The sequence below is a fragment of the Nyctereutes procyonoides genome, unplaced genomic scaffold (assembly GCF_905146905.1).
Source record: "Nyctereutes procyonoides isolate TBG_1078 unplaced genomic scaffold, NYPRO_anot_genome, whole genome shotgun sequence".
NCBI lineage: Eukaryota > Metazoa > Chordata > Mammalia > Carnivora > Canidae > Nyctereutes > Nyctereutes procyonoides.
Window position 1 is genome coordinate 45,060,819 of NW_026575046.1, and position 12,523 is coordinate 45,073,341.

General features: G+C 47.3%; 1 protein-coding gene and 1 long non-coding RNA gene across 4 annotated transcripts in view; one reads left to right on the forward strand and one right to left on the reverse strand.

The window, feature by feature from the left end:
• Positions 1-1,715: 1,715 nt before the first annotated feature.
• The window catches only part of SLIT3 (slit guidance ligand 3), a 595,927-nt gene continuing 585,119 nt past the window's right edge, over positions 1,716-12,523 (reverse strand). Inside the window, exons 33-36 of the mRNA XM_055325906.1 lie at positions 10,371-10,525; positions 8,880-9,165; positions 7,931-8,136; positions 1,716-6,370 (exon numbers count right to left, since the gene is read on the reverse strand). Of these exons, the coding sequence (XP_055181881.1) occupies positions 6,135-6,370; positions 7,931-8,136; positions 8,880-9,165; positions 10,371-10,525 (883 nt within the window). The 3' untranslated portion in view covers positions 1,716-6,134. The remainder of the gene's footprint in view (positions 6,371-7,930; positions 8,137-8,879; positions 9,166-10,370; positions 10,526-12,523) is intronic.
• Positions 6,364-12,523, forward strand: part of LOC129509985 (uncharacterized) — an 80,964-nt gene continuing 74,804 nt past the window's right edge. For all 3 annotated transcript variants that reach the window (XR_008664457.1, XR_008664455.1, XR_008664456.1), the window contains exon 1: positions 6,364-7,274. This is a non-coding gene — a long non-coding RNA (uncharacterized LOC129509985). The remainder of the gene's footprint in view (positions 7,275-12,523) is intronic.

Sequence of the window (12,523 nt, forward strand, 5' to 3'; positions counted from 1 at the left end):
AAGTAATTATGTTCTAAATACAAGTATAGATCACCAGGCTGCTATGTATTCTCACTAAGGGACCATGCTTCCTTGAGGACATAACTATTTGTTACTTATTTAGCACTCTCACCCCCTTCTTCCTTTCTAAATGATTCCATTCGGGTATTATGGGAAGGATCTGATCAGTCTCAGAGTTTCTCTTAAGACTATTGATACCTTGGCAGGATATTTCTTTGTTGTGAAGGCTCTCCTGCACATCATAGGGTGTTTAGCAGCATCCCTGGCTTCCCACTATATGCCAGTAGCTCCCCTTGCCCTAGTCATACAATCAAAAATGTCTCTAGACATTGCCAAATGTCTTCTTGGGGGCAAAATATCTCCCAGTTGAGAAGCTTTGCAAATGACACAAAAGGGAATTTGACAGGATTGATAGAGCTATAGGTTCCAAACCTGGGAGGAGGGACTACTTGGTCTTAGCTTGGAAGGTGGAGACTGTTGGTTCCTGACCAGCAGCTTCTCCTGGCAGGGATGCCCAGGCAGCCCAATATAGTATGTGTCAGCACAATAGCTACTACTCCCTTTCATTTCAGAGTCCTTCACACTGAAAGCTTTGAAGCTAATATTAAGGGCATCTTGATGGAGATTCAGGGACCTTGGCCTGTATGGCCGTGTCTTGCTCAGGAAATACCAGAGAAAGAAGGAATGACAGGCCTGGGCCCTTCTCCAACACTTGGTGCATCTGCTGCCCACCAGTGTCTTGTTCCCAATTGTGTTCTTTATGGAAATTCAGGGCTGTCTACTAGGGAAGCAAAAGTGACCTTCATTCAGCTGGTGTTGGCCTCCAGACCCATGGCATTCTTCATTTAGAAAGGCTGTGGGCTCCCAAGGATGCCTCATGGTTAGGAAAGCTGAGGGGTGCGATCTGCCTTCACCCTCACCTGTAAGCCCATTCATGGTGCTTGCTTGCCCACGTCCTCCCCTCTGGCCTACTAAGATGCTTGGGCTCTCTACCTCCCTCAAATGCTATCTGCATGACGGCAGTTATCTAGTGAGTGCTGTGGGGTCAGGCTTCCTTCTTCCATTTCTTGGTACCTCACCCACTCCCAAGTCCCAATTCTTCAGAGAGGCTTTCCTTGACTTCACTGTGTAAAGTACCTACCAGCTATTCTATCGTGTTACCTCTACCTTTTTTTATATTATCTGTTATCTTTACTTGCTTATTTGTTGCTTGACCCTCAACTAAAAGTTAAGTTCCAGGAGAACAAGGACTTTGTCTTGATCATCTTTGTGTAGTCCTCAATGCCTAGACCAGTGTCTGACACATAGTAGATGTTCAGTAAATGCTTGGGAAGGAATGAATAAAGGAGGGGGTTTAATTAGGCATTGGAGTGCCAGGACAAATATTCCACATCTTAATAAGTGAAATCTACAATGGAGTGGCTTCTTTCTCCCTGACCTTTGGCACCCAGTGTGTGGCCATACAAATCACACACCCTGCAGAACTTAAGCCATCTGTGGGGCTTTTCTCCCATGTCTCTTGGGAACTTTGGATCCTTTTTCCCCCACTTCATGTTTCAAGAAACCAATTGTTTTCACTAACTCCACACCAGACTTGTCCAAACCCCATGAATGTAGTAATCTTTGCCCCAGGGAGTGAAGGTCAGGAACAAAAATAAAACTCACACCAGGGAGTAGGACTGAGTTTATGGTAAATTACAAGAACATCTGATAGCTCTCCTGTGACTCATTGATTTATTTTAATGACATCAGAATATGACAGTCTGTTGAATAAAAAATTGTACATTATTTATCCCATAATGGTGATGTGGCACTGTAACATTGTTTTTAAAACCATCTTAAAAGTTTTTCTCTTACAACTTATTAAGTTATAGAAATAATCTTTGCCAAATGCCCAGTTCTGTCTTTGCTTGTTCTGGCTAGCTGGCATCTCTCACCATCTTTCCCCAAGCATTTCCTCTGGCACTGTCTAATCCAGAATAGAACATTTGGGTAGGGCCACCAAACCAGGCAATGCCCCAGCTTTTCAGCCATCTGAGTGTACTGTGGGGGAAGGGGAGGATACTTTCTTGGACACCTAGTTGGTATCATTGGTATCACAGGGTCTGCCTCAACCTTCACTCTTCTGGATGCTCACAGTGGAGTAGCAGGAAGAATGATGTCCTGGGTAGATACCTGGGTCTGTTCCTGCCTCTGGTGTTTGTAGGATGACCTTGGTCTCTGATTTAGATACTCCATGTCTGATTCTCAGGTTTATCACTCACCAGGGATTCCCTCAGGTTCCTTTAGCTCTGATATATGAGACCCTGTGAGTTTTAAGGAGCAGGTCCACTTATGCCAGGGGTTTCTCCTTCCAGCAAAGGCAGTGGGTGGCTGCTTGGCCATAGGGTTCAATCTGATGGTAGCTTTGTATCTGGTAGAAGGCAAGGTTAACTCTGTCCCCTTCCTGGCCACTCCTGGGTTCCTAAGGGTCATTCTGGGGGGATTTTCCCTTTTGCCTTGGCCCTAGGCAATCTCCCTCCCTTTCCTTGTCCCTCTTTTCCTTGTCATGTCCTCTTTCTGAAGTGTCAGACTTGGGTTCCTTTCTGAAATTGAAAAGGCAAAGCCATCTTCTACATGGGGCCTGTTGGCAAGTCAATAATAGCAACAATGATAGTAATAACAGCTTACATTAAAGGTTTTTAGTTTACACTTTACAAAGAACTTTTAAATACATCATCACATCAGCTACTTCAGGATCCTTTGGTTGAGTCAAAGGGATCCTCCCTCCCCTGAATCCTGCTCAGGGGGAAACAGAGCCCAAGCCCCCCTTTTCACATGTGCGTGTCCCCACATGCAGACATTGAACCACTTTTAAGCATGCAAATAACCTGACTGAACTCTTCCTGCCCTGTGGAACTTTGTTTCTAGAATTTGGCTGTTGAAGTGAGAGACTTTTAATCTCCATTTTTTAGAGAAAGTTCCTTTTGGGGAGAATTTTCTTAATCTTGCATTAGGTATTTCATAAAGTTAAGGCTTCTAAAATCGAGGGGAAGGCTCAAAATCACCCTTAAGCCACACTAAGACCCCAGTCCTTTTGGCTGTGCTGATTGCAGCTGGATTCAGGAGTGGGCTCAGAGCATGGTTGGCAGAGGCAGGCCTTGGATTCCTTGAGGGAGGTAGAGGGAAAGCTGCAGCCTGGCAAGTCTTCCCAGAAAGTCAGTGACCCTGGGGCGCAGCTCTCAGGATGGCAGGCCAAGGGGGCTTCATGTCATGTGGAGAGAGGCTAGCTGGGAGTGTTGGTGGTAGAATAACCCTAGGGTTTACCTGTGTGGGTGGGGTGGGCTGATGGCATGAGGGAGGGGAAGGGTATTGAGAAGATCTCAGGACACCCCTACTAGGACAGATATTTTGAGCTACCGCAAAGGCCCAAAAGGGGCCTTTCTGGAAATCAGCATTGTTTAGCTATAACAAACTAAAATGAACAACTAGGAGCCCCCAAGCCATTTTGGGTGGCACAGCCCTCTCTCCTCTTACAAGCCTGTCTCGACTCTGCCACCAATTCTCTTCTTAGAGCTTGTCTTGCTATTTTTCCTGCTTAAAAACCCTGCTGGGTCCCTGTGTTCTAGCCTGCCATGCACAGCTCCTGGTGGTTGAACCCATGCCTTTAGGTCTATCCCACTGATTCCTACTCCCTACTGTGCATCCTATACTCCTGCCACCCTGGACCTCTGACTGTTCCCCAAACATACTGGGTCTTTTCCTGCTTCACAGGCCATTCCCTGGAAAGTTCACCCCGCCTCCCCCACCACCCCAGCAAACTCCTGTTCATTCTTGAAGATCCAGGATTGGCAATTCCTACTCTGGACAGCCACTTCCCTTGTGTACACTGCCATTAGGAGACTCCTATAACAAAGCAGTTGTCCCATGATTGTTTTTGCCCTGGACTATAGGATCTTTAAAGGCAGATGTTTCCTTCCCATGAGTAAGTTCTGGAGTTAGGCAAACTGAGCCCAAATCCTGGCTGTACAATTTATTTGGCATCTACTCTTGTGCAAGTACCTTAGCTTCTCTGTGACCCAACTTTCTCAACTGTAAAATCGGTTAGTAACATCTTTACTACAGGGTTGTTTTGAGAATTAAATGAATATGTATAATATATATATAAAATTAGAATGGTATCTCATGTATAATGTAGTAAGTGCTAACTCAACCTATCTGTTAATATTTGAAACAAATCCATGATAAGGCATACTATGTACCTGGAACATAATGTATATTAGTACATATATTTTTAAGTAAATTCCTCCATCTTATTTCTCCCTCCTTCATTCCTTCCATCTCTTCATCCCTTTCATCCTTTCTTCTGCTCTTGCCTCCCTATCCCTTCTTTCCCTTCTTCCTTCCCTCCTTACTTGCCACTTGCCTTGTGCTCTTCCACCTTCCTTTCTTTTCTTCCTCTCTCTTGATTCTTGCAGTCTTTGGCCCAGTTGACCCTCATAGAACCAGTAGGTTCCTCAGGGGACCCTCTGTGCTGGAAGGTCCTCTGAGCCCCACATCCTTCTCCCTGACACTTCTGCAGGGAGAGGCTTCCCAGGGGGAGGAGGGATGAGTGAGAGACAAGGAGTTGGTGTGAACAGTGAGTCCCTGAGCCATCTGTACTAGTCTGAGGGGAGCTGAGAGACAGGGTTCAGTATCTATTGGACAGGCTGCCTTTGTTCACATTCCCTGATACAGAATTCTGTCTAGAAGCTTTCTAGATACTGGGGGAACAGAACAAGAAATGAACACCAGGGAAGACAGCAGTAAAGAATATCTACCTTCTTTTCCTGGTAGGGCTTGTCTGATGAACAGCCTGAATCTTTTGTTTTTATGCTAGAGAAGGAATCTAGAACTTTGACTCTGGCTCTGTATTTATCAGATATGTGGCTTAAGGCAAGACACAGAGTCTGAGAGAGGCTTGTTTCCTTGTCTATGAAATGGGGCCATATGGCTTTACTCTTATGGAGCAGGGGTTGCATGGATAAAATAAGATGCAGTACGGATAGATGTTGGAAAGTGTTGCAGATGGGCAAGGAGTTGTGAGGACAACTTACGATGATGGCTCAGAGGATCAGGTGGCAGAGGCTTGTCTGTCCCACAGCAAGATCCCCTAAGAACTTTCCAGAGTTGGACTTCTACCAGGGCCATGGGCAGGCTGGGTTTCTGGCCTTCCTCATCCCCGCAGCCCTGGCTGCCAGCTGTCCTAGTACTGCATTCCAATGTGAAATGGGCCAGAGGGAAGAGATTGGTTCAAAAATTTCGGAGGAAGGGCCAGTGTTTGGGGTCTGAGGTGATGGCATGACCCGTTCTTCTACTGGCTCACCTGTAGAGGGGCAGGAAAAGAGGTGGTGTTTTAAAATTTGGCAAAGCAAGCTCAGATGAAGCCTGTGGCAGAGTTTTCAGATAGCCCTGTGGTGGAAGCCAGAGCCAGCCAGGGAGGGAGAAGAGGGCTCTGTAGTAGTTCAGACCCTGCTGGCGGCCTGGGGCAGGTGGGGGTGGCGACTGTGAGTCAGAGGTGGCCAGGGTGCAGCAGTTTTTTCTGCAAGGACAAGACCTCGGCAGCCGGGACTTAAAAGCTGGGTGCTTTTAGGGAAGACAAAAAGAGTCATTAAAAATAAGAAGAAACAAATCTTTTCCTTCTCTTCCTCTTATCATTCCTTTTCCTGAGCTCAGTAAGCAGGTCCTGGTTTCTGCTGATATGATACTGTTTCATCAACATAAAAACTTCCTTCTTCCTCCTCGGACAGGCTATCACTTCTTTATTCTTATCCTTTTGTTTTAAAACATTTTTATTAGTCTTTTTTCTTAAAATTTTTAACAGCTGTTTATAAAAACACGACAAATACACAAGACTTGGTAAAAATAACTCACTATATGGTACATATACTCAGATGGTGTGATATATTTATATAATAAAAGATGAAAATAGTCACTTTCCATAATAAAAATAAGTTCTATTTTTTTGTTTATTTTACAATATACTTAATATTCTTTTCTTCTGCTTCCTCTCCAGCTTCTGCTGCTTTACCTCACCTCTCGAGGGGATCCCACATGGCTGTCCCAGCCCCACGCAGCTGGAGTCTGAGAGGTGGGGGGCAGGTGGGTGGATGGCCTTAGGAACACTGGCGGCAGCCACACTCTAAGTGTCTTTCCACCTCTTCCACGAACGAGGAGCCATCCGTGCACTGGAAGACGTATTTCCGCCGCTTGCTGCGGGTGGGCTGGCAGCACTGGGGCCCGCAGCCCCCGCGACATTCCATTATGGGCACTTTGGAGGCCGTGGCACATGATGCATAACCTTTCTGGCGGCGGATCACCTCTCGGACCACCTCCCCCAGGCACAGGCTCTCTGCAGAGGGTGGGATAGGCAAGGTCAGGGCATGAGTGGTACAGACGATGGGCCAGGGTCCACACCTGGGCAGGCTGTTGGGAAACGTGTGTATGAAGACATTTGTACTTTTTCACTCATCCCTTCATCTCCCTGCCCATGAACCCATCCAGCTGTTCCACAAACACCAAGCACCTCTTCTGGGCCAGACTGCTAGATTTACAACTAAGTCCTGAGCATTTATTTCATAGTGACTCACAGAGACCCCATCCTTTCCTTCAAGGAGCTCAAACACCAAATGAGACAGGGCAGAGTAGTAGACTGTGGGCTAAATCCTGTCCCCAAATTTTGAATGTGCCACCTACACTTAAAAACCAAGTTAAATGTCACTGTTAAAAACCCCAGGAGATCAACTAAATATTGGGATTTCTGGCTTCGCTGAAAACCAGGAAGTTTCTGGTTTGGCCCAATCCCCACTGGCATAGAGTTTAGATACTAATTCTCTAATCCCCGAAGTGAATGTGTTGGTAATGATGAACCGAGGTGGGGGCCACACAGGAACAGAACAGGACCAGGAGCCCAAAGCAGCCCAGGGAGGTGTCTCTGGACTATGCCACTGGAGTGGAGATCTGAATGAGGAAAGGAGATAATGAACCCCGATAGCTGCTCAAATCTTCAACTTGCTGCCATACTATCTGTGTCACTTTGGGAGGAAGGCTCGAGCAAAGCATGGAGGAGGAGAATGAAGAGCTTCGAGCCTGGATCCCTGGCCCAACAACCTGAAGCAACATACTTGTCATCCCTGAGCCGGTCTCCTTATCTGGAAAATGGTGACACAGTTTCCTGTTCTTCCAACTGGTTCACAGCTTATGAACCTCAGAAGAGACTGAATGAGAAAGGGCTTTATACATTTTAATGAATTTTGGTAAGCTTGATATCATTTTTTTAAATTAGGAGATTGTTACAAGATAATACATGTGTGTATAATGTTGGGTGGGCAAGAGCAAATGTGGCAACATGGTAATTGGGCAATCTGGTGAAGGGAGTGTGAGAGCTCTTCATATTCTGGCAATTTTTCTATTAAATTTCAAATTATTTCAAAATACATTATTTAAAAAAAAATTTTAATGTGATCAGTTTTGGTTGAGAATAGTATTTTAACTAAGTATAAATGTGAAGGAGTCCTTTAGAGACAGGGTGGTCTGCCTAGGAATCTGGGTGCGGGGAGGACTTCTCAGGTCCATGCATGGGAAAGACCCTCCAAGGTGAGGTAAATTTGAATTTTAATACAGTTTTAATTTTCTTGCTCAGGCCAAGGCCACTGAAGGGAGTCGGCAGGTTTTGAATTGCTAGGTTGTGGGTCTAACTTGTTACACCAGCGATGGACAATTGCTGCAGAGAGGTAGGGTATTGCCTCCATTTTCAAGATGAAGGAACTGAAGCTTTGAAAGCAGCTTCATAAGATCATGCAGCCTTCAGGTGGCACCACTAGAACTGGAACTTCAGCCGTCTGGACCTCAGGTCCAACTCTGACCCCTGCGGCCTTCTCAGGTCCGCCTCCCCTACACCCAGGGCACCCACCTTGTTCGCAATGCTCCCCACTGAAGCCAGGCTGGCATATGCAGTAGGGCTCCCCTCGCTCTGAGAAATGGCACTGCCCCTGGTTACACTTGAAGGTTGAGCAGGGGTTGGAGTCATTCTTGTGGTCACATGTGGCCCCTCCATAGCCTTCTGCACACTTGCACACATATGAGGTCCCGGTTGCTACACATTTTCCATGGTTGCAACTGTTGGCAGAGGACAGAATGAGAAGGGGCAGGGCAGAGACAGTGCTGCCAGAGGCTTTCTCTGTCCAGCCCAGCCAGTGACCAGGCTCAGACTGGGGTGCCCAAAGTTATGGAACCTTAGGCTTCTTCTATCCTGTGGTCTGCCCAATGCTGGCCAAGGGGCTGAGCGTCCGAGTCCAACCCACTGGAGGCTCATATCACCCAAAGTCATGTGGCCAAGGCTGGCTGGCTTTCCATTTCACAGGCACTGGAACTCACATGTCCAAGGGGCAGGTCACTGCTCAGAAGCAGCTATGTATTCTCTAAACATTTTAATTGCTCTACCATCTTAATTGATAACCAGTGTCACTACTGCTACCACTGCCACCATCAGCAGTGCCAGGCATTGGGATAAGGGGCTTTATACCTGACATCATTCTTACTTTCTATAATCACCTCTCTGCTGCTGCTACTGTGCAGCAGATAATCTTATCCACATCTAGGTGGAGAATCCGATGCTGAAATTCACCATCATTCTCCTTAATGGAGACTGGTGTTCTCAGCAAGGTCCTCACTTCCTAAGGAGGACCTGCTCTTTGGCTGTGTAAGCGCTTGACCTCTTAAGCAGACCCACATACACAGGTTCTGTCTCTAGTCTGACCATACAATCCCTCCAGCTTTCATCAGTGCCCCTTCTCGGGTGGGGACAGGATGGAAGGAGGGACCGAGTCCATGCAGGGTGCCTGGGCTTTAAGGACACTGACCTGTGGCCCAGACAGGGGTCCCGGGCCTCTTGGTCGCATAGCGGGCCAGTCCAGCCTGGGTGGCACTCACACACCACACTGTCCTTCTCCACAGAGCGGCACAGGCCATGCTTGCACACCGTACAGGACTTGCAGCCTGGTGAAACTCCCAGGGACTGTGGTGGGAGGGCCTTGAAGTCTTGCAGCTCGTTGTTGATGCGCACTTCGTGGATGCAGCCGTGGAAGCCCCCCAGTGGCCGGTCTGTGCCCTGGCGCAGGGCCGAGAGGCCCGTAGAGGTGGGGATGCCTGGGGGAGGGGTGCCAGGACAGCCACCTGAAGACCCTCCCCTACCCACCAATCCAGACCTCCCCTCAGGCTGAGAAGGAAGGCTCTACGTCCTCACAGCTAGGCCCTCACGGCTCTGGGCCTCTGCTGTTCAGATTGAGGGAATGGACCCAAACCTGAGACCTTGTCCACAAAAGGACTTACGTCGTTTGTCCTGTACTTTGACTCTTTAAAAAAAACATGAATTTGCAGTCGAAATTTTAATAAAATTTCCCATAAAAGTCCTTATTTCAAGCTTCTATAGTGAAAAGAAGATTTGGCTAGCCACAGAGCCACACTGGCTGGACAGAGGAGGACCACCCCCTCCAGGCAGGGAACAGATGGTGCATCACATTCCTCTGCTGTCCCACCAGGCCTCCCCTGCCCCTTGTCACAGCCCTGCAGAGCACAGGGTGGGAGAGCTAGAGTTTGGGAGAGAGGGGTTTGGGGCAACAGCCTTGATCTGGGGAGCTTTGGGCATCTTCAGTGGGGGAGAAACTATGTTCTTTCTGGGACTGCTCTGGATTGAAGGCTTTCCATGGGCCCAGGCACCTGGACCAGGTGTGAACAATCTGCAGATTCCTGGGCCTTCCAGAGGGGGACTCCTTGGCAGAGAGAGGTCTTGGGAATCTCTTCGTTGAACAGGAAGAGATGTTCTGGTGACTTTTTTTCTTTTTTTGCACATAACCCTTTGAGAACTACAGGCCCTGGACTGCATTTCAACCCCAGGCTCTGCCAGACAGGTGGTCACTTCCTTTTTGGCCTTTGTTTGACCTTCACCTCAAACAAGTACTACAGGCATCGCCTGAACCCCACAGTGTCTGACCCGGCACAGAGGGAATTGCCCTGAAGTCCGCAGATTGTGGGGCCTGGACTCTACCTTCATCTCCTCCCTCCCCATTCCATCTTCAGGTCTTCCTACCATTCCTACCATCTTTACCTCCTGAACCACTTGTACGTCCCAGAAGGAGCCTGGTCTTCTCTCTTCTTCTCCTCCCCATCATCTGGCTGTTTATACTTTAGGGAGCAACTTGGTTGTCACTTCCTCTAGGAAGCCTTCCCTGATATGCTTTGGCAGTGGATGCTGAGAGCAGGGGAACCCCAGCCAGTCAGCCTGGGTGGTACCCAAGCACACAGCAAGGGTGAGAGGTGGAGGTGGTGGAGATGGGAGGGGAGAAGGGCCTTACCTCCGAGGTAGAGGGGGCTGTTGATGCCTACTGCTGGCTGCTTCTGGAGCTTTCCCAGGCTCTTGGGGGCTCCTTTATCCACTACCAGGTTCAGGGTCTGGTTTAGCATCACCAGCTCCACACTATGAAACTGCCCATCATTCACTGTCTCCACACTGGGCAGGAGAGAAGGGGTGAGAATCAGAGGGTTTTCTGGGTGCCTCCCACAGCCAGGCACTGGGCCGTGAATTTGACCAGCATTACTTGGATCTTGACTTGTTTTTCATTTGGAAATAAATTCAAACTTGAATACATTGCAAAAATAGAAACAGTACAGAGAATACTTGTTACTATAGATTCTCCTATTAGCCCCATTTGCTTTATCATTTATTTTCCGTCTCCATATCCATATCTATCTCCACAGACACATAGGCATAGGCATACACATATATGTATATACCTATATATACATACACACAGTCTTTCTGAATACTTTATCCCTAGATGCCTCAGTGTGCATTTCCTAAGGACATGGATATTCTATGTAAGCACACTGCAATTTCCAACTCTAGTAAATTTAACATTGGTACCATACTTGTATCTAATCGGTCTGAATTTTAATTTTTTAGTGGATCCAATAATATTTTTTATAGCATTTTTTGCCCTTCCAATACAAGATCCAGTCTAGGGGCAGGTGGTGCATTCAGTTATATTATTTGCCTTTCTTTCTACAACTTTACAGAGTTAAGCAGACTCCATTCTCAGGCCACCTGCTCATTTTTGCTCTACCCATGCCACTAGGACCATTATTTACTTAACATGTTTTTCTTCAGCTGCTCTATTTCCCCATTAAATATCAGTAAGGATATAAGGCTACCATTGTTCTAAGGAATACAATCCATGAAAAGAGTATTTCAGGGTGATTTATATATTTTTCCTATTACATATGAAAAAAAAGGATCTCAATTAAAATAATAGTTTGTCCCATCTAAATTCATCGCACCTCCAGCAGTATGCTTACATATTTGGATTAGTAATACCATATGACACTGTACTACAATATTTACCGCATTATAGAAAGGAGGAAACAGGCGCCTGGGTGGCTCAGTCAGTTAAGCATCTACCTTCAGCTCAAGTCATGATCTCAGGTTCTGGGATCGTCCCTGCTTGGCACAGTCTGTTTCTCCCTCTGCCCGCCCACCCCCTTCAACTGGTATACTCTCTCTTTCTCAGCCCACATGTATGCCCCTTTCCTATGCTGCCTCCTTCAGTTCCAGTGGGCCTTTCAGCGAGGGCTGATGAGGCACAGCAGCCACGCGTGGTGGGGAATGGCTCCCTGCTAATTTGAACCTTACCATAATGCTGTAGAGTGGCGTCAGATATCCCACTTCACAGATAAGACGACTGAGGCCCAGAGGTCACCCAACTAGTATGTTCCAGAGACAGAATTCATAGGCAAAACTTTTAACTCAAAGGTCCGCTCTTTGCACTATTCGGTCCTCAGCTGGGGCTGGGAGGGAGCAGTGAGTGCAGGTGAAAGGCATTGGGAAACATGTACTCTTCCTCTGAAAATGGCTCTCTGAGGAGGAGGCTGGACTTTGCGTTATCCACTCAGATGTGGGTGCTGAATACAGAGGTTCTTTCTCCACTTGAATCTCCCTGGTGAATCACTAGTAAATTGGCTCCAACAAGAGGATCCCATGCCAGAGGTGGCACCAATTACCTGGCAGGCAGGAGCAGCTTCAGTGACTGACCTGGGGTTAGAAATTTCAGCAAAGAGGTGAGGAAATACTTGGGAGAAGAGAGGCTAAATTGGGGTGGAGTGGAGAAAACAGAAAGACTGTCCTAGCCCCTTCCTTGGCCGGACCGTGACCACTCAGAACCACTCTGGTCTCAGTCTGCTCATCTGCAAAATGGGGAGAACAACCCAGCAGGATTATCATGATGATTGAATCAGAGGAGGTACTTGAAAGTGCTCTGTAGACTGTAAATTACTGGGAAAATGTGAGCCATTATCATTAGTTGGAGTATTAACAACAGTAAGGACCTACCATTGCCTGCAAACCTAGTGACTCCTGCTCTCGTGCTGATCTCCGGGAGAAAGTGGTGGTCAAGGGGAACATGCAGGAGCCCAGGACCCTCTCAAGCCCATCATGAACTTTCTCTTCTTTCCC